At 38.3% G+C, this 23,409-nt stretch overlaps 1 protein-coding gene across 1 annotated transcript in view; it reads right to left on the bottom strand.

Moving 5' to 3' along the window:
* Nucleotides 1-23,409, bottom strand: part of POU6F2 (POU class 6 homeobox 2) — a gene marked incomplete at both ends in the record, with an annotated part of 331,543 nt that overhangs the window by 170,104 nt on the left and 138,030 nt on the right. The window contains 2 exons of the mRNA XM_082293405.1: nucleotides 7,210-7,438; nucleotides 8,357-8,448. Of these exons, the coding sequence (XP_082149531.1) occupies nucleotides 7,210-7,438; nucleotides 8,357-8,448 (321 nt within the window). The remainder of the gene's footprint in view (nucleotides 1-7,209; nucleotides 7,439-8,356; nucleotides 8,449-23,409) is intronic.

Consider the following 23,409-nt stretch of genomic DNA (forward strand, 5'->3'; position numbering starts at 1 on the left):
GAAATTTAGACTTTGTCAGTACTTGGCCTGCAACGTTTAAGTAGGTGTGAACACTTTGGTTTCAGAACTTGATCTACATCACATCATTACTTCTCACCAATGTTGTTCCATAACCATCAGTAGCAAAAATATAGGCATGTCTGAGGTCTGTTTTGGGTGGAGGTCAACAACAGAGCACACAAGCATTAAGGCTACTGCATTTTAATGCCTCTGATGGTAGGCCTTTAACTCATGGGGCAGAGAAACCAAACAACAAATAGCTAACACTCTGGGAGTAATCAATAAACAACTAGTAACTAATACAGACCTGAACCATTCACATTCCCTCTGTGAAGGCAGCAATTTGCCACTGAACAGGATGAGCAATTAACATGGGGCCAATGCATTCGCACAGGAGAAGCCTTGTATTATGGGGAAAAACCCGAACAAATAAACAAACAACCCAGTAAGATTCTTGCTATACTACCTACAGAAAAGGAGATTTTGCCCTTTCTTCCAAAAGCAAATGCTAGGTCTTCCAAAAAAGTACATTTCCTGGGAGACCACACAGAGATAACTCATCCCATCTTCAGCAATCTCTGCATATTAGTTCAGTTATCCTACAACAGTTTGGATGGGATACAGCTGATAGCCTGAGGAAACCTGCTGTAGTGGCTGCTAATCCATAGACACTGTGCATGCCACAGTGTGCTTATGGATGCTCACATCTCTCTTACTTCTTTCCATGTAGTAAGCTAGGGACGTTTGTCTTTGGGGTTGGCTATCCCCTTCTTTGTGTAGGTGAGCCCTTCACAGTGACTGCATTTTGAGCAGCATTTATACAGTGATAAGGGAAGGTATATTTGGTTTGAGGGCTTCACAGAAATTGTTACGAGTGCAGCTCTTCCTCTTGGTTCTTGTCATTCTTGTTCTGGTTATGTTAGTACACTGCAAAAGTACCTGGGAATAAACTATTCCTCTAAGTGAAACATCATTTTGATTATTACTGACATTGGTGCTCATTAAAATACATAAGTGAAACACTGCCTTTCTGTAGACTCTGAAAGCTATTTCATGTTACTTGAAGGGGAATACAAATGAATAGGGACTGTATCACTTTAGTTAAAAGGGAAAAATGTTCTAAGGAACTGGAATTTGGACTGTAGATCAGTAAGCAATTGAGGTTTTTAGTTTACTTCTTTTCTGTCTCTTTCTTGTTTTTCATCTCTCTCTGATTTCTGATTTTTAAGGTGTGTGTACACGGAGGAATGGAGACAGAGCATGTTTACTTTATCTGTTGTACAATTAATGATACAAATCTCTGTTCACAGGAAACAAGATCTAATAAATGTAAACAATAGGGTTTTTTTCTTTTTGTTACTCTTGTCTTTACCTAACATTCTTTTTGACTGATCTCTATATAAAAAAAGCCTTCTTAATTTTTTTTACCATTATCTGTGTCAACTGTAACCCATATCAGTGCATTTTAATGGCTGTCTCCTATCTCTCAAGATGTTTAATACATTTCCCCTTCCATTGTATTGCTGCTAAAATATGACCTGCTGCTGTTTAAATAATGTAATTTAATGATTTCACATTTTCAGCCATGCAAGACTTCCTTTCAGCACTGAAGGCTTTCACTAGTGATTTAGAGAGATAGTTTGTTCTCATTTCTTTCATGACTCAAGACTGAGAAACTTTGACTTGTAAATAAATTATTGACATCCACTTTAGGAGCAGTACAATGGGTAGTGGAAATAAAATACACAAAGTTTCAGTGCCATGAGGCTACAGTCTCCAGCTTGTTGATTTCTTTCAAGGTTCCAGTGTAATTCTCTCTCCATATTGGCACATATATCTAGAACACTGTTTTGCCATTGCTATGTGATAAAATATATTTGGACCAGCCCTTTGCAGAGATACTCCCAGACTGTTACCCATGGTGAGTGGCCAGCAGTGAGCTGACAGAAAACACTGCCATTTTCTAATTTCAAAACACATATACTATACTAAAAGAATAGCTAAAATACGTTAATTTCTTAGCTAAAACTGCTTTGGTTGTCATGGAAAAGAAACCAAAAAGAGAGGACAGCTGTTAACAACTCCCCAGGACTGGAATGCCTTCCCATTTTTCAGTTATTTCAACAGGAAATTCACAGGGTTAAAATTACATAGAGAAAACAAGTCAGAACAAATTCAGCCCCCCCACCCAAAAAGTTTCTTGTTTCAGCTATACAGAAATATTACACTGAGACATAAAAATCAGATGGGCTTAAGGAGAGAATGTCTTTTCATGAATATCAGCTCCCAGGCATTACTGAATACTCTGAGATTAAGCAACTAGTCCCTTGGAGAGTCTCTTGAGAAGGATAACTAAAATTAAAAAAAAGAACATACTCCTCCCAAAGCCTAGAGAAATCTGACCTGGAAAAAGAGATGCAAAAACTGAAACTATTCAGCCCATAGAAAAGTTTCCTGAAGGCAGGAGGATGAGTATTTGTGAGCACCAGTTTGGATGATTAAGAGGGAGGCTGTCAGACTACTTTCTGCATGAAGTCCATAAATACAGGCCAAGAAGCAATGGACTAAGAGCAGAAGACAGGAAACACACTGTCTTGTAGGGTACCTGCCTCACTTTTTCACTTCTCATGACCTCACCATTCTTATTGTGACACCTGCAAAATTTTAGGAAAGCATGGCTATGTTCCACCTGTATTTCTAAGAAATGGTGAGGGGAAAACAGGTGTGTAAGTTTATTGGGATGATATCTTTCATGGATAGTTTTTAAACTTTTATCTTCAGTGCTTTTAGTGGATTACACTAAAAAGTTATTGTTGCTGATTTTACTGTTTTCTTCAAAGAACTGTTGGTGGAAAGTCAAAATTCCACAGGAGAATGGGTGTTATGTTCAGGGATTTTTGTTTTTCACTAAGGTAGATAGTTTTATTCTGCCACCAACCCTCTTCCATCTCAGTAAATTTTATTATTTGCATATTAGTTGTGCATATGAAATTTGCTTGCTGGAAGCCAGGGAAAACGTATTTTCCTAAATTTCACAGCAAGAATTTACACATTCACTTCCCTTCCTTCTGTTCGCACACATTTGATCTATTTGCTCAGGGAACAGATACGGTATAGCAGTGTACATAGCAAATGACAGGGTGTAATGAACAGAAAATAATCAAGTATGTATGAAGAAAAGAAGTTTTGGAAGAGGTCTGGTCTAAATCTCTTTTCACTTACAGCAATGAAATTCCTATCAACTTAGTGGTGGATCAGGACCATAGAGCAACTGAACAATTTAACACAAACACATCTGGGGAAAAAAAAATATTTTTTATAGGTAACTGGCAAGTGAAGAATAGGCAATATCATTAAGTTATACTCTGTGAGCAATCATTAATTGCTCCATTTTAAAAGAAACTCATGTTCTCTCAAATACTTAGCATATCTCCTCTGTGTTTCCTATCATTGAGTGTTCTTTTCTCTTTTCACAAATGAGGATTTTCATTGTTTTATCTAGGCACTTTGAGGTCTCATATTTATCACCCGGAACCAGACCTGAAAGTTCCTGAGAAAAAAATAAATTAAACATGTATGTGGAGCACAAAAAATATAGTGGAATTACTCCCTTGATCAACATTCAGTATGAATTCAAATACTCTGCCAGATCAGAACTTTTCTGAATTCATACATTATTCAAAAAGTGTTCAGGGTGTCTTTTGAGTTACTTAGCTGGGGTAGTTGGAAATGAAGAGTTTTAGAAGTTTACTTACGAGAGAAGAAAGACAAAAGACCCCACCCACAGGAGCTGTGGACATCTATGCTTGACCTCACTGAAAATTCAGGGACGGCAGATGTGACAACGGGAATATTAAGACAGGTTGGAAAACAGCATGAAAACATGTCCTCCCATTATCTAACTTGATCGTGCTACAGTGAGGTTCAGAGATGGAAGCTGATGACTGTGGTCTGATTTCACCAAAAGAGCAGGAATTACCCAACTGTGTCCAAGCATGGGCTTTTATGAGCATACCTATAAAAGTGCTGTCTACAAAACAGAACACACATTCTATGATTATTTTCAACCAACCACAAAAAAACCAGGGACCAGAAGTCAGTCAGGTTCAATGGAACTGACGACACCACACAACACTCCCCACTCTCACCTGATTCCTATCTTCATTCATGCATGCATTGGACAGTGGGCTACAGAGCAAGCAATGGCAGTTTACAGCTGTGATTCAGGATGGTAGGAGCTATCTTGACCAGATTACTTTGCTGCCTTGTGTATCAGTTTCATTTCCAAAAACTGAGGGCAGGCAGTAGCACTTGCTTAGAAGATCAGGATGGAAGGGTAGAGAAGAAAACAAACAGCAACACAACTAAATAAATTCATGAGATCTGTTCCTTTCAGATGCATTATGGAAGGTGTGATTGTGTTCATAGGCAGGGAACTGAACCTGCTGCTCCTGGAAGTCCGTATTTGATCCCAGGCTCCTATCTACCAGTAAAGATTATAAAGAAAACCTTTTCATCTGGTAAGGTCATTGCTTGCAAAATTTATATGGCAGCAGAGTTACATCTTTTAGCTAGCAATTAGATATCCATGGCTAAACTAAAGAGCAAAGGTTGCCTGGCTTAATCCCTACCTTGCAGCTTTTCAATACGGGGTGAATAAATGACGTAAGAACTGCACAAGCTTATGTTTATTTATAATACTACATACCCAGCAACTCTAACCTGGAGCACTCCAGAGTGGAAGGATACATTTTTATAATGCCTGTTTCTTCATTAAGATTTCATCATCCACCTACGCTAAAAAGCTACTTCCCCTTCACTTTGTTATATCTGCTTTTACCCGCTCCTGTTCTTGCATTATTTTTTTAATCTCCCATTCCTACTTTACATGCACTCTCAAATTTTAAACAAGCAAAATTTGTGCATTAGTGTGTCCTTTTCATCTATCATTTATGAATGACAGGTTCTTTGGTGCAGCTTAATGGTATGAGAGAGACATTATTTTAAACATTAAAGTGAAAACCATTTACAACTATGATAAGAGAGGTCTGTTGACATTAAACTTTAAAACATGCAGAAGGTAAAGGCAAGTAATTGCTCCAACAGGTGAGAGTCCTATGCATGCGCTTTGTAAGGGAGCTTGTTCAACACAAGGTCTGTCTCTTTGTTTTCTCTGTTTGACAACCTGTAGGATCTGGTGCTTCAAACAATGCATCAGCAGCCACCAGAGTTTGGTGACTAACAGGTATTTAGGCCACAGTGCAGAGGATTAATTTTTAAAAATTACCATTTTGTTGGTGGAAAATTTTTTGTACCATTTACACTGGAAAGAAATAACAATAAATAAATTAATAAATAAATCTAAAGAGTTAAACCTTTCTTTTTACACTTCCTGGTCATACCTTTGTCACTTTCACACTGGACAATCACTTCCTTTACTGCCCTCTTCCATTAAAACTATGCAATTCTGTTGTAAGATACCGGCTAACACTTATCTTGCTGTATTTTGTTCCATTCTGTTCAGTAGCAAGTGCATTCTGAGAACCATCAACATAGGAATAGTAAATAAATACATATGAATTTTATATCATATGTACTTGGATTGAGTACTGTTCCTAACAGTGTTAGACACATTGATTGAACAGAAGAGAATACTAGGAAAGAAAAGGGCTCTTATAGAATCTGCGTTCAGTCTGATTTTAGACCACAGGGAAAACATAGCAGATCCCTCAGGGTAGAACTGTTGGAAACATGGTACAGCTCAGACAATAGAGAAGATACATACAGAGATTAACTTTTTCCTAGTTACTTTGGAGTCATGCAACTTTCTCAATAACTTGAAAGAGGATGGCAGAACCTTATTGATAAAGCAGACCTCCCACAGCAAGAACAAAAACATGTATCTGGGGCATGGATGACAGATGAGAAAACTCTGATTTGACTGTAAAAGTTTAAAAAAAAAGTTATTTTCATGCAATACTGTATTTTTAGTCGTTGCTATTCATACAGCTGCTTTAAACAGCAGTGGTGAAATAAGTGGTGTGTTGCAGTCAACTTGCTTGGAAGGAAGGGATAATGGCATCCAGAGGGACCTTGACAGGCTTGTGGACTGAAGCAAATCTCGTGAAGTTCAACAAAACAAAGCGCAAGGTCCTACATCCGGGTCACGGCAATCCCAGACACACCAATGGGTTGGGCAGAGAAGTGATTGAGAGCAGCCCTTAGGAGAAAGACTTGGAGCTGACAGGTGATGAAAAACTCGACATGAGCCAGCTGTGTGTGCTCACAGCCCAGAAAGCCAATCAAATCCTGGGCTGCATCACAAGGAGTGTGGCCAGCAGGTAAAAGCCCCTCTGCTCTGCTCACATGAGATCCCACCTGGAGTACTGTGCACAGTTCTGGTGTCCCCACTATAAGAAAGACCTGGAACTGTTGGAGCAAGTCCAGAGGAGGGCCATGAAGTTTGTAAGAGGATTGGAGCACCTCCTCTATGAACACAGGCTGAGAAAGCTGAGGCTGTTCAGCCTGGAGAAGAGAAGGTTGCATGGAGACCTCATGGCAAACTTCCAGTATCTGAAGGGGGCCTACAGGGGAGCTGGAGAGGGATTTCTCATCAGGAACTGCAGTGACAGGACAAGGAATAATGGGTATAAATTGAAAGAGGGAAGATTTAGGTTAGATATTAAGAAGAAATTTTTCACTGTGGGGGTGATAACACAGTGGAACAGGTTGCCCAGGGAGGTTGTGGATGCCCCAACATTGGCAGTGTTCAAAGCCAGGTTGGATAAGGCATTGCACAACCTGGTCTAGGGGGAGGTGGCCCTGCCCATGACAGGTGGGGTTGGGAATAGATGATATTTGAAGTCCATTCCAAACCCTTAATATTCTACGAGTCTATTATTCTTTGATTTGAAATTTTAAAGTGATCTGTGAGTAGAGAACATTATCACTGATGACAGAAAAACCTAATGAGTCATTCAAGTGGTTTACATTACTGACCCATAGAATGTAAGACCCAACCTCCAATATGTTTTCATAAAGACAAATAGCCCCTAAGTATCTCCCAAGCATTCAAAAACAATCCAGGTATTACTTGTAAGTATTCATGAAGAGCAACATCTAATTTGAAAAAGAGATCACTCAGTGTAAAAGAAAGAGATGGTGGAAAACAGGTGAAAGAACCTGTTAGAAAAATTATCAACGACTTACCTTGTAGATTTTGCAATGGCAAAGTCATGATGCCTCCTGCTGCAGCTGCTGCTACCAGTCCTTGGATGTTGGTGAGATTTGCTGTAGGTAGAGTTAGGACGAGTCCTTGCTGGCCCCCCAGCTGCCCAGCCATGTTGAAAGGAATAAGGATTGGTTGATTCAGGGCTGGAGTGCCTCCTGGCATCACCCCTGCTACTGCTGAGGCTAACTGTTGGGCTGTCAGTAGTGGCTGTAAGAAACCACAGACACAAACCTATTTTACTGTGTATAGCTCAGTATTACACACAACTCTTCTGGCTTGAGATCTTTTCATGTGCCATTACAGACATGCACTGCTTCCGGTATCTTAAAGCATACATTTTCACCAACACAGAAAGGTTTGACAAACATGACAGTCTGAAACTGTCACATAGCATAGTAGTGATCCCAGCTGAATCTAGACTGGAAAATTCATTACACATGCACGAAAGATAATTTACGAGCAAAAGAAGACCTAACTCAACTTGGTCTACAAGTACCTAAATGCCAACATTTCCAAGAAATTCCTGGTTGTATACTGATTGATAACAGCAGAAAACACTACACCAACAACTACCAGAATTTTTGTGGACCAAGACTGTCCTGGGAAGTGGAAGAATATTGAGTATCTTCTTAAGAGTATGGCTGAAGTTGGATAAAATTGTGAAGTGAGATGGGAAATATTTTAAAGTCTTATAAAGTGCCATACTACTATGCTCTAAAGAAAATAAATATCTGGCATAAAAGATAATGAAATACCTTTACTAATGCAGGAGCTCTGTGTGACAGACATAACTGTCAGAGACAATAATTCTGCATTAAAATTGTACAAGCTCTTTAATATTATTATATTAATTTCAGAAGTCATTTACACAATAAATTAAAATATTTTACCCTCCTAAATATGTAAAACTTCTTAAGTTTTATTTTAGAAAAACATACAAAATCTAATCTTGCTAAATTTGACTTTTAAAATATACACAATACATACATGTTCCTTTTTTGTAACACTGAATGCAGCCAGAGAGAATCACATTTTCTGCATTACACAAATCAAAGATGATCAATCACAGTTATTTATTTTTCATCAAATTGCACATCTTGATTAGTCAAAAGGAAAGATACTGACCTGAGGCCCAACAGGGAATGCAGGATGGGACTGACTGGGTTGGTGCTGGTCTGCTGGGCTTGTATCAGGCAGCACTGTGTTTCCCCTGGCCTCTGAAATCCAGAGAACAGATTGACTTTAATATCAAGCCTGGGGACTGCCACATTACCTTCTACTCTGATGTCACATAACATGAAGCTGAAAATGATATGTTAAAGTGCTTTATCAATAACTCAAGCACTCAAATCGCTTATCAGCTGCATAAATTATGCTAACGTTCATTCAGACCAGCCAACTCATTCAAAGAGTTACAGAAATCTGACAGCAGTGAAACTGAAGCTATCATCAACCCAGCTAATGTGGGTTGCATTATACAGCAATTTACATACAGTACATGAGCACTCCGTGCATGTGGGAACTGCATTTTTTTACGCATAGGTGAGCATCAGCCATTGCAATTTCTGAAAGCAAAAATTATCTGAAAAACAATCAAGTCACATTTACTTTCTATCTGAATAAAGTATTTTCTTTTGTCAGTTACTGAGGCAGCAAAAGCTCTACTATGCACAATAAAAAGGTACTATGAAAACTGAAAACTGGTATGCTTCCAAATGACAGCTTGTTTTTTAAAACTGCATGTGGAGGATGAGCAAAATTCTGCAAAACCAAGGATTTCCAGCATTTATTGAGATGATCAATATCCAACAATCGAATTATACGCTGGGCACTAATGAGTTGCTAAGCACAGAACACAGTCCAGCCCTATTAGATTTTGCTGAAGTCTGCAATACAGATTTGAAAGGGAGGAAAAAAAAATAAAAACATCCTATCAGTTGTAAGAAAGTACCAATATATTTTCAAAACTATATCCCCATCCCCGATTTCCTCTGGGTGAAGGACTCAACTGATTCACAAATTTTCAGTGCTGATGGCATGATCAAATCCACATTGAATTTTGACATTGTAAGAATGACAGCAAGTATCAAATGTAGCTGCAAGAGTACTGTGGTCTCTTATAAAGAAAACCCTGGCAATGGCACCAGGTTTCCTGGTTGGTAGGATACCTCCTGTTTTCTTATTCTTTTTCTGATGAGTAGTTGAAATTCCATTCTAAGTAAACCTTAAGAAGATGCTCTTTTCCAGTGTTTATCCTATGAATAGCGAGATAGTTCTAAAACAGTTTCTTGGCACACCCTTGTGCTGTAAGGAAAAAGGATATGATTCTGTCATAAATTTTAAAGAGGGTATTATCAGCTCATTTAAAACAAATTCTTTTATATATTCTCCAAGGGGAATAACTTATAAATAATGGAAATATGAAAAAACCCACCTTCACCACATTAAGGTTCAAATAAAATTGACTGCTACATATTATTCAATTGACTTTTATCTCTACAGCAAGTTGTCAATCATAACAGCATTTAAGAATTGGATTAAACAATAAATGTGCAGAGTTATTATGCGGAAATCTGAAAATCTGATTAATTTGTAATATCTTTTGTGGTCTCAAAAATTCAGAAATGGACATTGCTCTGAGAATACTTACAAGTGGTCTATTGAAATATCTGATTTGGAACTAATAAAAACATACAAACTTGCTGATCTACAGAAATATGTTTGCCATTTTAATGACCACTGTCATTTAATAATGAGAACAAGCTGACCTACAATAATCAGTGAGGATTCCAACAATTGCAACATGCAAAAAGAGACACAGTCACTAAATTTTTTATCTGCAATTTACTCATTCAAGTTAAATGAAAAGAGAAAAATGTAACTAGATATGTGAGATTCAGTGAAAACTGTTTCTTTCAAATGCATAACAATCGTAGTGCTGCTGCCATCCCTAAGACTAAAGATAGGGTTTCCCCAGTATGATTTTCTCCTAAACAAAATAAAGCACAATGTTACTAAACATAATTTTTCCTTTGGTAATTTCCACATACTGTTATGGTCTTTTTTTTTAATCTTTACAACTGTATATATAAAGTGATATTAGATCAAAGGCTCAATACCAATGAAGATATTAGTTCCCATTAAGATCAAATCTTATAAGTCGATTTTGTTTATGTAATTTTAAGGGCTGAGAATTTTGTCTTTGTGTGTGATTTAATTAATATTAAAACAAGCTCCTGCTAATCTGTCATGTCATTAAATTTTCCTATGAAATCTTTGGGAAAGAACAAAACCAAAGTCAAATATTCATTAGAATTAGATTTTATTGCAGTTTTTATACCTTGAGCTCTCAGAAAATATGTAAGAAGTTCTGAAGTAATATGCCTGTGTTTTAGTATTCTTTTTTTCCATGGTGCAGCCATCCAAAGAACCACTGATTTCTGTTATCTGTACCATAAGGACTTTTCAGTATTTGATCACATAATCCTTATGTAGCACAAGTTGGTTATAACAGACCATCAAACCAAAATTAATTACACTCCTTTCCTTTTTCATTGTACTAATTGGAACCACTTAGGATTACATTCCTATCACACAGTTACTCACCACAGATAATTTTTTTAAATTTCAGTGCTTAAATTCTCTGCCTGCTGCTTCTAGTTTAGTTCCCATAGGATGAGGTCATCTCAGGAAAACAGCACCCACTTTCATGTGATCCTATATAAAATTATCAATCCTGTATTCTCTGACTGAAATTCTCAGATGTCTCCTGCCCTTTCTAATCTACCTGCTATAACAGACATTCAAGAGTCAAGAAAATGTACAAGAAAATCTGTCTGTTGGGCTGGCACTAAATATAGTGAAGCAAGGATTTCAGGGTTAAGGTCTGTTGCATCACACAGTGACAGCATTTTTTCCTTGCTGTACGCTGCATTCACTGACACACATAGGTCAACACTCCAAGGAAGGCAAGGCAGAGCACAAAATATCATTAGAAGGCTACTTTTCCTCTTCTGCCTTATAAAAATATATTTCTTACTGGCGGGATTCTCCTGATTTCAGAGGAGTCAGAGACCTCTGTCTATTTCTGATTTCTCTACTATTTCTGCTTCAGAGATTCACTGCTATGAATTTGGAAAAATACCTTCATTAAGACCAACTGCCCTAAATTGGCAGCACACAATCCTCTACACTATTTCTCCCCTCTGTTTCACTGTGTTTATTTGGGAGTTGATTAGTTCCAGATGCTGGAACGACCTATGCAGGTAAATTATTCCCTGTCCAAATTCCAGTCCTCACTAATAAAAATGGACTGTCAAAATCTAGCCTAGATTTTCCACTTGTCCAGATCCAGGCCATTACCTCCTGTTAGGTTATTCTCCAACTCTGCTCAGCCTTCTATCAGTGAGAGCTCTGTCAGCAAGGAACCAGGACTTGCAACAATCCCTGTGGGGTTAGGGAACTACCAGCAGCACCTTCTCTGCAACTATGTTTTGTAGAGATTCTGTTCTCATTACATCCCCATCTGCTGGCGCACAAGGGGCAGGGGGAAGGCAGTGGCAGGGCTACTACTCTGAAAAGAGGGCCAATTCTTAACACTGTTTGCCTAGGCAGGGCTCTTACAACTAACTGAGTGCTGACAACACAGCCTAAGTCAATGAGTTTGCTCAATAGTACCATATGAACAGACTGGAGTGCCACTGCCATGACTGTAGACAAGGCTTTAATATTTAATAAGCAGTATTCATCATATGTGATTCATCATAAATTAATTATAAATTATATAATACATACATTCACCTCTCATCCCACCAAGGGACTGGAAGAACATGACACAATAAAAAATTGAAGTGCACTGTAAACACGGTAAAATAGCCTTCTTAAAATAAAATATTATTTAAAATAAAGCTAAGTAAAACAAAGGCAACCTCCTTCTCCCCCTATCAAAACAAACAAAAAAATTCCACAAACCAAGTGAAAAGCCATGTTGTACAATATCTGGTTTTAAAAAGAGAAAACAACAAGAGAAACGTCAGAAGAAAAAAAGAAATACCACATCTCAAGGCCACCAAGCCTCATACAAAATTACAGCTGTAAATGTACTGGTTATAAAAGGCTTTCCACAGTTTGCTACTATTTTGTTTCTTACACATTTTCAGCAACACAACAGGTAATTCAGTTCTTAGTGTCTCCCAGTGCCCTCTGAAGGTGAGAATGCTCTATTCCCCTCTTTTCAACTAATGGGGAAAGGAGACTCCAGTATGGATTCTCAAATAAGCACAATTTAGCTGATCTCCTCAGCTGTAGTTCCACTGTTCAGGGAGGCATGGGTCAAAACACAAAACTGCTCTGCTACTCCTTGGCTGCTTCAGGGGTACAGCAGTTCTGACAAGGTGAACCTGCACATGCTCCCCAGCACCCTCACTTGGATGCAATGCATGTCCCAGCAGCCCTTGTCTCACCTGGTCTCCGATGCTTGCAAGGAACCTGCAGCTGACTGGAAAATGGAACTATGCTGAACAGCATCACAGGAGAGATGATGGAGTGCATTAAACTTGTATGTCCAGTTCTATCCTGGCCTTTCTGTGCACGTGTGCTTGTGCCTGCTCAAAGGCATGATGAACCCTCGCATCTCTTCTCAAACTCTGCACCAAAGCTCACACAAAGCCAGTGCTCATACCAAAGCACAGGACTAGTCTCAACAGATGATCTGGGTATGAACGACTTCCTCATGGTTTTCATGAATGCATTTAATATGTCTCACATTTGTATCAAAACAAGGGACCTGCTGAACCACCTCTCTTTAGCACTCAATGGTTTGAAAAATAAGCCAGATCAATTCAATAATACTAGATTTTCAGTAATTAAAAGAATATGTACATTCTTCTGAGATTTAAGCAAATATTTCAAATGCATTAACATTAATAAAAGAACACGTTTCAAGCAACCGTTCATATTAAATCTTTAGCTAGTTCCACAATGTGACATTCAATTACTTGTACTTATCTCTCAGTAACCATAACGATAAGAAATCAAAAGTGGACTTTTTTCTTACTCACTGAGACAACTCACATTAAAGATATAGCTATGAGAATTAAATCATTAAAGTAAAAATACTGCCTGTGGGAAAAAAGTCTTACATTTTTAAAACTAATAAACTATTAAAATAAACAGTCTGAGCAATATATAGCTGCATTTAGATCATAATCAAGAGAAAAAAAAACTTTTATAGGAAATTAAATAGGCCAACTGATAATATACAAATTATCAGGTATGGTGTGTGAAAGTCTATCATCTCTGATTAAAGTAACTCAGCTCTTCACTAAATGAAACCTTAACTTTCAGCAATTATACCAAGAGCAATCTTGTGAACAAAATCCAATAGCTGAAAGAAAAAATTCAACTGATAATGAAAAAAATATAAAATTATCTCCAAACAATCTTCTTTCTGCCACAAACCACCATATTTTGGCTCTTAATTTCACTATTTTCAACTTCCTGTTGCATCAGAGTTTGGACATATAGGGAGGAAGAGTTCACAAACTACCACATTGTAAAACATTAGTTATCAGATTGTTGCACAGTATTTCACAAACACACCTAAATTTTACAATATTTTCAGGAGACAAAATGGAGATTTTATGCTGATTCTATTTTACATTGGTATTACTACCAATGTAAAATTACTACCAGCACCTGTTAACTCTGAAACCTAATAAAATTGAAACGTTGATGTTATTATTTTACTGTTTAATCATTTCAGCACAAAATACAAATACTGTGCACATCTTCCACAATGTCAGATTGTGTCAATTTACATAACTCTCATTCTTAATTTTCTCCTTCCTATGTACAAAGCCTTTCTAGTTTAGCTTTGAAAATATTTGTGGTATGATAACAAAATGGTATATTGATTTACCAGTATTGACATATATGTCAATGCAATATCCTATACTGAAGAGCTAAAAATCCTACATTGAAAATGGATTGAATTAGACAGCAGTATGAATAGAGAAGATTTGCTTTACTGAGTGTATCATTCAGTACTTAAGTAAGTAAAATACCACTGTTTTATACTTATCTGAAATTGCCCTGCAGTTGCTATTGCAAAACTACTAAAATCACCTGGAGAGCTCAAAGTCATTCTGCCAGCAGAGTATAGAATGCCATCTTTGTCTGGTACCTGGGTATATTTCCTCCTAAAGCCTCTTCACCTACAAGGCACAAAGTAGCTGAAATCACTGTCCTCATTATCCCTATGCACAGAGATTGGTTTGAATTTATGCACCTGCATCTTTCTGGATTAGGACTGATAACATTAAAACTCCATGACTCTTTATAACGAAAATCAGACTATTAAAGTGATTCATGTTACAGAGGACTTCTCCTGGGCAACCATGAGTTATATTTACTACCTAACAAAAATCTACTATACCAAGGCACAAAATCACAAATAACTCAAAATCCCTGTTCTCCCAAGAGCCTTAAGTTTTCTTCTTTCCCATCTTCATTTTTGTCTCTTTCATGGTCTCATCTTTTCCTTTTTCCTGTAAGTGATTTTTTTGTTGTTGTTATTGGTACCTATATGAATATTCTTCCACTTCAGACAGCTCATGGGAGAAAAGAAGTATTGCTACTGCAGGAAAGGTGAAGGGATATAATTGCAAAAGTATGTTCTTTATTCAAAATAGACTCATTCTACTTTTCTTCAACCACTAAGTACAGTGCATAAAAATCCCTTGTTAGTGGTACATACATTTTTTATGAGTTGGACCCTTCATATTGAGAGTTCTAGCTCCTTTTATACTGTATGCATTAGCACAAATATTAAGGCCACAAAGACCCTATCAGTCTTCTCTGAATTCATACAACATTTCATACTCACTGTTTGCTGTTACTGCTGGTGAATGCAATGATGATAAAGGTTGCTTACCAGAAGATGGACAGTTGAATGCATTATTATTTCATGTTGGGCAGCTGATCCCTAGCTAAGAAGGGCAGGAGGCTTCTCTAAATTAAACTTTCCTTTCATTCCATCCCTGGAAGTTTACTAAATGCCAAAGAGTGAGCACGTTAAAGAACATATATTTTGGAACATCTATTTTTGAAACTGTTACAGTTTGCCATCTTTATAGCTATCTTAGATTTCTTTATGATTTTTTACAGTGTTTATCAATGCATATTGGTTTTGTTCCTAATAGGGAAGAGGGCAAGCTTTCCATCAAAAGCCCAACTTGCCAACATTCACCCTCCCCAGCTGACTTCTGTACCCTTCCCCCAAATGAACCAGATTATGAAGATATTTTGTAAAGATATATATTGCTGTTTGCCTGGGGAACCCTGCACAGTTACTTAATATGTGTTCGGCTGTGGGCACTACAGGCTACTGAAAGCCAGGCAATACATGTGGACGATCTCTGGTGCACAGTATTTCAGGCTTTTGGGTGAAAGAAAAGCATAGTATGTCTGACATATTTTGCTTTTTACAAGTTACATTGGTAGACTAACTTCAACAGAGAGGGCACAAGTAGGTGGCTGATGACAGAAATTCTACTCACAGCTTTGACAAGGGACTGGAAAGAAAAAGCTGTAAGGTGGGAAGCAGATGAACCTAGTATTCAATCAGTCCTATGAGAGCCTGTTTAAAAATTCAAATCACCTAGTTTGGTGAGAGGAGAATATCCAGTTAAAAAAGGAAGCATCCAATTAAACCTAGTAAAAGCACCTCACAGCAGAGTCAGTTTTCAGCAAAATGCACCCCATAATATATGTAAACTCCTGCTGAAGCAATCTGACCAGGAAGTATGGTAAATCAACAGTGGTTTATCACCGTTGCCACTGAGCTCACTGGTTTCATCCCTGTGGTGTCTTTAACAATTTTATACTCTCTGCTGTGGTCTTTACACAGCCCTGTGGGGCAGCTCCATCAAGTGTCTCATTACAGGTTGTTCAGCTGTTCAGACTTTATTGAGACTCTTGAAAGAGCCATCCCACAGAGTGGCATAGTGTAGGAGTCCAGTTGAGATCCAGGAGGAAACCTTAACAGTGGCAGCAACTCTGTATGCAGGATATCACTCTCCTAGATCCAAAACTGGTAAGTCTTCATTTTAAGCCTATTTAGCTGCACATGTATCTTCAGAAATTCCCAGCTACAAAAATACAACAGCCTTTCAAAGGCAACTGGTGCCATTTGATATGTGCAGCAAGTTCTCATGGCAGTGGCTCAGCAGGGTGAGACATTATTTCAAATGAAACTGTTGGCTAGAATCTGCAGAAATTTATGGTATGTATGCCTCCAGATCTTGTAAATCCTGAACTGAATTAACTTCCTTCTCTTTATTATTGTCTGAAATTGGTTGTAGAGGCTGTTTACAATGAGCTTTTGCCAGGAGTTCCTAAACACTTTATGTTTTTAAAGAGCATTCAGTCTTCCAGCCAGGTCTTACAAAGTATGTCAAGCCTTACCATCACTAAACCAAGTTTAAGCCACATAGCAAGAGCTTTTGGTTGCACCCCTTCCCACCCCTTCAATCCTTCCCTCCTCCACAGATCAAAAGCTAAAAATATTAAAAGTAGCTAAAAAACTAGTAGCCAGCATTATCATGGTGTCTGGTTTTGAGGAGCTATTTGCCAGTCAATGATAATAAACCATGCTGCAGCAGCCACTAAAATAGTCTTTTCTATACTGAAAATACCCTAAAATAGATCTGCATAGAAATAACTAAGTGGTTGACAAACATTTGGACACTGTTCCTGCAGCATGTTGATCTTGGCTTTATATGAGTCAAACTCCCACTGGATTATAAATATGTTGGATTAGTTTTCTAGGAAAGTTTTAAGAATACAGCACAGATTAAAAAAGCTTCTAAGCTTTTTTAAGAGGCATACATTCCAGCACAGCTGAATTGCATGAAAGATCTCCTGGTTAGTAATGTCTTGTCATGGCAAGACGTCTTTGTAACAACATGCCATGAAGGAAGCAAATGAGCAAAAAGAAGACGCACAACTGAGCTTTGCCAAAATAGCAAGTGGCAGGCAACTTGCTTCAAAGAGAGCACTGTGACACATCCTAACAGGATTAAATTTTATGGAATATAATGTTTCTAATCCATGCGAATGCTTGTCTTCATATATATACATATGCCTCTCTCTCTTTAGATACATAATTTAAACAAATCAGTTTCCTACATCACTTTCATTTTTATTTTATCGTTCTGTTTATTTTTTCAGCATTACAGTAATTGAAAAATAACTACTGGTAAAAGATGATATTAACTTAAATGCATTCATAGTGTGTTATGTCACTAATAGACTTCGGTAACACTCTTTCTTTATCCTTTTTACAAAGCATTATTTTATTGTCCTCCTAATTTCCATGATTTTACTTCCACTTAAAGTTGAGTGAGGGCTTTGCAGAATTCTATTATATTATTGTCCTGTCATTATTCTAACTCCATTACACAACAACATAAAAGCAGCATCAGCTTCCATTTGTCATATTTCTTATTTTAAGGATTATGTCAGATCTCAGACTATGTGTATGTGCCTACTAAACATAATTTGGAGTTGGGCAAAAAGTAATCACTGATTCCTTCTAAAAATGCTTCTAAAGAAAAGATTCTGTAACTGTTCTGTATGAGCTCTGGCATCTGACTTAGACCCATCCAGCCCTTTGGAAGAACCTAGATATATTTACAAAATTTAAAGATAACATTTAAAGGTACATACAGACAAACAGATTTGAACTTCTTTGTCCATACTCCAAACTGAACTGACAGAAGCCAGTCTTGGTATGGAAGCCACACAGTTGCAATCACATGGTGCTCTACAAATGCATGCTGTGTGTCTCTCTAACACAGCTGTGTTGCTTCTCTGCCCAGAGAAGCTGTCTTATGTCTGGCTACAAATGGAGCACAGAGAACCTGGAGCAAAGAGAACCCTGGGTCCACCTTTCCTACGAGACAGATCCTTCAGTAGCCAAAAGATGGTTTACCACACCTGATGTGCTTTATGAATTGGATTGCTGTTGCCTTCCTAATTTCTTTCAGTGTGCCCAGCTTTGAGGATATGCAAAAGACAGCCAGAGCTGGTATGAAATAGCCAACACTTCCACTGTCTGTTCCTTACAGCTGTCATAATGGAAAAGAAAAATCAGGTGTTAATCTGGCAAAAGGAAGATTTAGGCTCATGCCCAACCATCTCCTGTGGGACCTTCACCAGCTCTTTTAATCTCACATGCAGAGTGTTGTTGCGCTGTCAGAGCATAGAGAAATCCTGGACCAAAGGAGCATGTCAATTGGAGTGGCTGCATCAGCAAGTATTGTCCAGCATGCTGCTTCCTCCAGTCATAGAAAGCAGGATGCAATAATATGTACTTCAGTCACTGTGAAGAACACAGTTTATATATGCCAGTGTATACTTTGGACATGCATTGTTACAACAGCAGGGGTTTTACTTAACATTATTCTAATGACTTTCCTCCAAAGAGCATTTGTGGATACCACAACTCCCTAAGTGGTAACAATGGGTAAACATCAGCTTGAGAAATGCAGGTCTATATTATTTATGAAACTGCAATTCTCCTGTAAATAACCCAGTTGTTTAAATAATATGTATCTATGTAATTGAGTCTTCTGTATACAAATAAATAAGGCTTTATTGCAATGTCAGAAGTTAACAAACCAGTCAATAAAATCAATAACTCACTTTTTCTTGCTTATATATCTAACTTTTCTCCACCTTTCCTATGTCCTCTGTTTGTTCTGGTTACATATTAACACTCTGAAGGATATATTGCTCTTGTGATACTGTTCAGTAAATAGTGATCGGAAGTCTGAAGAAACACCACCTTAGCAATTTGATACTGTTCCTATTTATTATGTACTGTAACATATATCTCACCGGTATAAATCAGGGAGAAAGAAACTGTCTTGATCTATACATCAGAGTACTATAGATTTCTAATGTGAATGCTTATATTAATGTCTAAGTAAATTATTTTAATACTGATACATTTAGCTAAAATTTCTCCAGTCCTGGATTACATTATCGTATTACCATTTTCAAAACAGAACTGCCAGATTATAACATTGAGCTGCTTATGCCTGTGTGTTTAAGGTTATGTCAGCATTTTGCTTCACATTTTTCAAATATTTATAACTTGGCTGTAAAATTTGCTTTGGCCTGAAACTTGGTGAACCAGAAGTACAATTCTACAAATCTTTACTCAAGGAAGTTGTCCATTCTATTTCAGTCAGAGTCTTTCCATTAGCTGGGTTCTGCCAGATTACAAGTCAAGTTCAATGTTTATGAGTCTGTTTGTTTTATTTTCTTGATGAAAAGTGGATCAGGTCCTTTTAAAAATATTCTTTAAAGAAAAGAAAATATATGGAAGGACTGGGAAAGCTTGATTTTGTATGTGATTAGGTCCCTAACTCAAAAATCCCTTGTTTTTAGTACTTCAAAGAAGAAAAATTAACAGCAAAACTGCTGCAATGTAAAAAGTAGCCATGGGGCAAATGCATTAAATTTTGTTCCACTAATTACATTTTCTTGTGGGTTTTCATCTGGGATCTAGCACACCTTCTAAACAGTGCAAAACTGGGAGGGCTCCAAATGAGCCATTCTCATCTATCAGGAATACAAATATGCTCACAAAAGCTATCTTATTATGTATGCTCCATACAGGCTCCTTATTCAAAAATATTTTAACAGATGTCATGCTGGATAAATATAATGGCTCATCTGAGGTTTAGAAACACTTTACACACAGTAGAAACAAATTTGGGCAGCATTTTTCAAATTGAGTTAAGTCCTTAATGCACACCCACAGGCTTACTTAGACTTATAGATACAGTATCTTTTTCTTTCATTCTCCTTAGCTAGCTGAGCACATGATCTGTTATCAACAAAAATTTTCCTGGTCTGATGCTGCTCTCTTGGTTCACTGCTGAAATATATCCTAACTCTTTGTTTGGCTTCTGGATGAGATTTCTGTGAAGCACTGGATGGAGGACAAATGCAAACTCTTTCTGCATGGCTCCAGCAGCCTATAGATTACCTGCAGAGAAACACAGGAGGTGCATGTTTTACAACAGCATCCTCTGAAACCTTTCTTTTTGAAAAATGACCACAGACAGAGTTTGCCCAAAACAGCAGAGAGTAGCAACACATTCCTACTCTTTGTTAACCTACACTTGTGAGCAGCCTACTAAAATAAACATGAGCATGAAGCACTCATGACACTTCTTTATGCTCCTGGGTAAGACACCCCTGTGGATAGTAGTGTGGTACTACTCAGGTCTTAGAGAGGTTGCAAGGCTTTGCAAGGCTTCACAAGGCTTCATAAGAATTTAAATATTTTCTATTAGTTTACACAATTTTGTTTGGTATCGAAAAATCTGGCTTGGCAGCTGCACATAGTTAATACCAAGTGATATCTGTTGTGAACAGCATGAAAATTCCTTTCATGGAAGTTACTTTCTTCTCCATAAGTTTCATTTTATGTCATATAGCAACACTGAGACAAATTGTGGCAGTAAGACACAGGCTTGCTGTTTTATATTAAAGAAGGTTTCCTTAAAATATTCTGACTTTTGCGAAGTTTGGGATCTTAAGCACTGGGTGTTACATGAGAGTGCATGCATCCTGACCTTTCAGAATGGCATAATGGTTGTGTTGTGTTGTGTCATATGCTGAGGCTGGAGGTTATCACAGTTGTCTGCAAGCAGGAATGCTGTGCATTCTCAGGGGAACCTGCACTGCAGCTGGGGTCTCAAAGTACAGTCCTTACCTATACTTCCATGCTGGGACAACCTAGCAGCAGTTCTGGTAGTTCAGCTGTTCTGAAATACCAGCGGGCTAATCAGGAGAGTGCTGCAGTGCTGCTTGGCAGCACACAAAGTGCCAGGCAAGGGATCAAGCAGCACAAATATCAGTTCTCCTAAGCCATGAGCAGCGACTTAGAGGAAGATGGAGAACAACATGGTGAATGTGAGTTCATCTAGCAGCATGTCTGTCAGTGCTTGCTGGTTTTAGTAGGCATTGATGTTTCTATATCAGGCTTTCTAGGGATAGCTCCCCAAAATATTAGGCCACCATCAAGCAAGGCAGAGTCACTGATGATTTGTGTGAGCATGCTACACACTGTACCCACAGGAGCAGGGCCCAGCCTTTGGAAAGTGCAGGCATGGCAGCACTGGCTACCTACAACATTGGGCAGCATGAGGAGTGTGCTCCTGTTCTTGAACATCAGACTGACCCACTATAGGAGACAGAACTCAGGGAGTAGGAAAAAAAAGTGGTTTAGTCACTGCAAAGAATACTGACATTTATGTCTCATATCTAGGTAAAGGGGGTGCTGTTTTAATTTTCATTCATTTCCTTTTGAAGTACAGAGTTCTAAAGGGTTGGCTTCTCTTTCCTGCTCAGTTTCCCCTTTTTCTATGCTGCTTTCGTCCTCTTTGTGAGTATCCTTGGACAAAACCCCTGAAACAGTGGCTTCAAGAATATTAAAAATATATAGGTTTATTACTTATGTTTTTAAAGGCAGGGCGGCTCTTAGAAAAAAAAATCTCAAATTTTTGAGAATATAAGGCAATTTGAAACACTATTTTTTAAATGATAATTACTTTGTGTTAGGAATAAAAAAATAATTTTCATTAAAATGGGAACAGTGGAGGAAGTCAGACTAGATGGTGACAGATCCTGCTAATAACACAAGGGGTTAAAACACATCAGGGCATCCTGGAGGCACCATAAAATTCACCCTCTCATGCTGGAAGAGTAAGTAGAATTTCCCTATTAGGAGCAGCTCATCTTCCCAGAGTACTTTCCTACCCTGCAAAGACAAATATTTTCACACCCAGTATCATATTCACATTCTACTCTTCTACTAACCAATGACATAAATACTTAAATTTTTCAGAACTATAATATAATGCAATAAGATTCAGCATAATAACATATATCAGAAAGGACAACTTAAAAGAAAAGCATTGCATTTGCTGTATGAAATGATATATAATGCTCATTGCTGAGGAATGGATCAATCTGGCTCCAGTGGAGCAACTGCAGTGGAGCAACTGCATAAGCATTCAAAACAACAATAACTACATGCTCTGGTGAGGTACTTTTCTTCCCAGTGTCATCTCATTTTATTGCCTCTGAGCAAGGCTGAAAGTCATGGTGAAAAAAAATCCAGAGACAGCCATTTAAATTTTATACAATTTATGGGAATAATGCAGGTAATTAAAAATGTTGTCATAATTTTCTGTTTTAATATAGTTTTATATTTTTTAAATTTAATTAGAAGGGAGAGGAGAGGGAGAGGAGAGGAGAGGAGAGGAGAGGAGAGGGAGAGGAGAGGAGAGGGAGAGGAGAGGAGAGGAGAGGAGAGGAGAGGAGAGGAGAGGAGAGGAGAGGAGAGGAGAGGAGAGGAGAGGAGAGGAGAGGAGAGGAGAGGAGAGGAGAGGAGAGGAGAGGAGAGGAGAGGAGAGGAGAGGAGAGGAGAGGAGAGGAGAGGAGAGGAGAGGAGAGGAGAGGAGAGGAGAGGAGAGGAGAGGAGAGGAGAGGAGAGGAGAGGAGAGGAGAGGAGAGGAGAGGAGAGGAGAGGAGAGGAGAGGAGAGGAGAGGAGAGGAGAGGAGAGGAGAGGAGAGGAGAGGAGAGGAGAGGAGAGGAGAGGAGAGGAGAGGAGAGGAGAGGAGAGGAGAGGAGAGGAGAGGAGAGGAGAGGAGAGGAGAGGAGAGGAGAGGAGAGGAGAGGAGAGGAGAGGAGAGGAGAGGAGAGGAGAGGAGAGGAGAGGAGAGGAGAGGAGAGGAGAGGAGAGGAGAGGAGAGGAGAGGAGAGGAGAGGAGAGGGCCAAAACTGAGGGTTTGTATTTGGAAGCCATATCTCACTGAATTGTTCTGCACCAAGAACCAAATAGAGTTTCCACCACATTTCTACCCCACTGTTTAACAGACAACTTGGTCTAAACAATACCTGAATTCAAACAACTTTCTGTTTCATTAATATGCTCCAGTTTGGTGTTATTCTCAAGGGGCATAGTTGAAAGTGGAAAAATATGACAGCAGTGCCATATACCAAGACATATATCAGAGCATGCTTAATCATCTCTAGGTCCTCATGTACCAGGCTTTTTGGTTTCTGAATCCCCAATCTTTTCTGGAGCAGATAT

The sequence above is a fragment of the Coloeus monedula genome (assembly GCF_965178545.1).
Source record: "Coloeus monedula genome assembly, chromosome: 1".
NCBI lineage: Eukaryota > Metazoa > Chordata > Aves > Passeriformes > Corvidae > Coloeus > Coloeus monedula.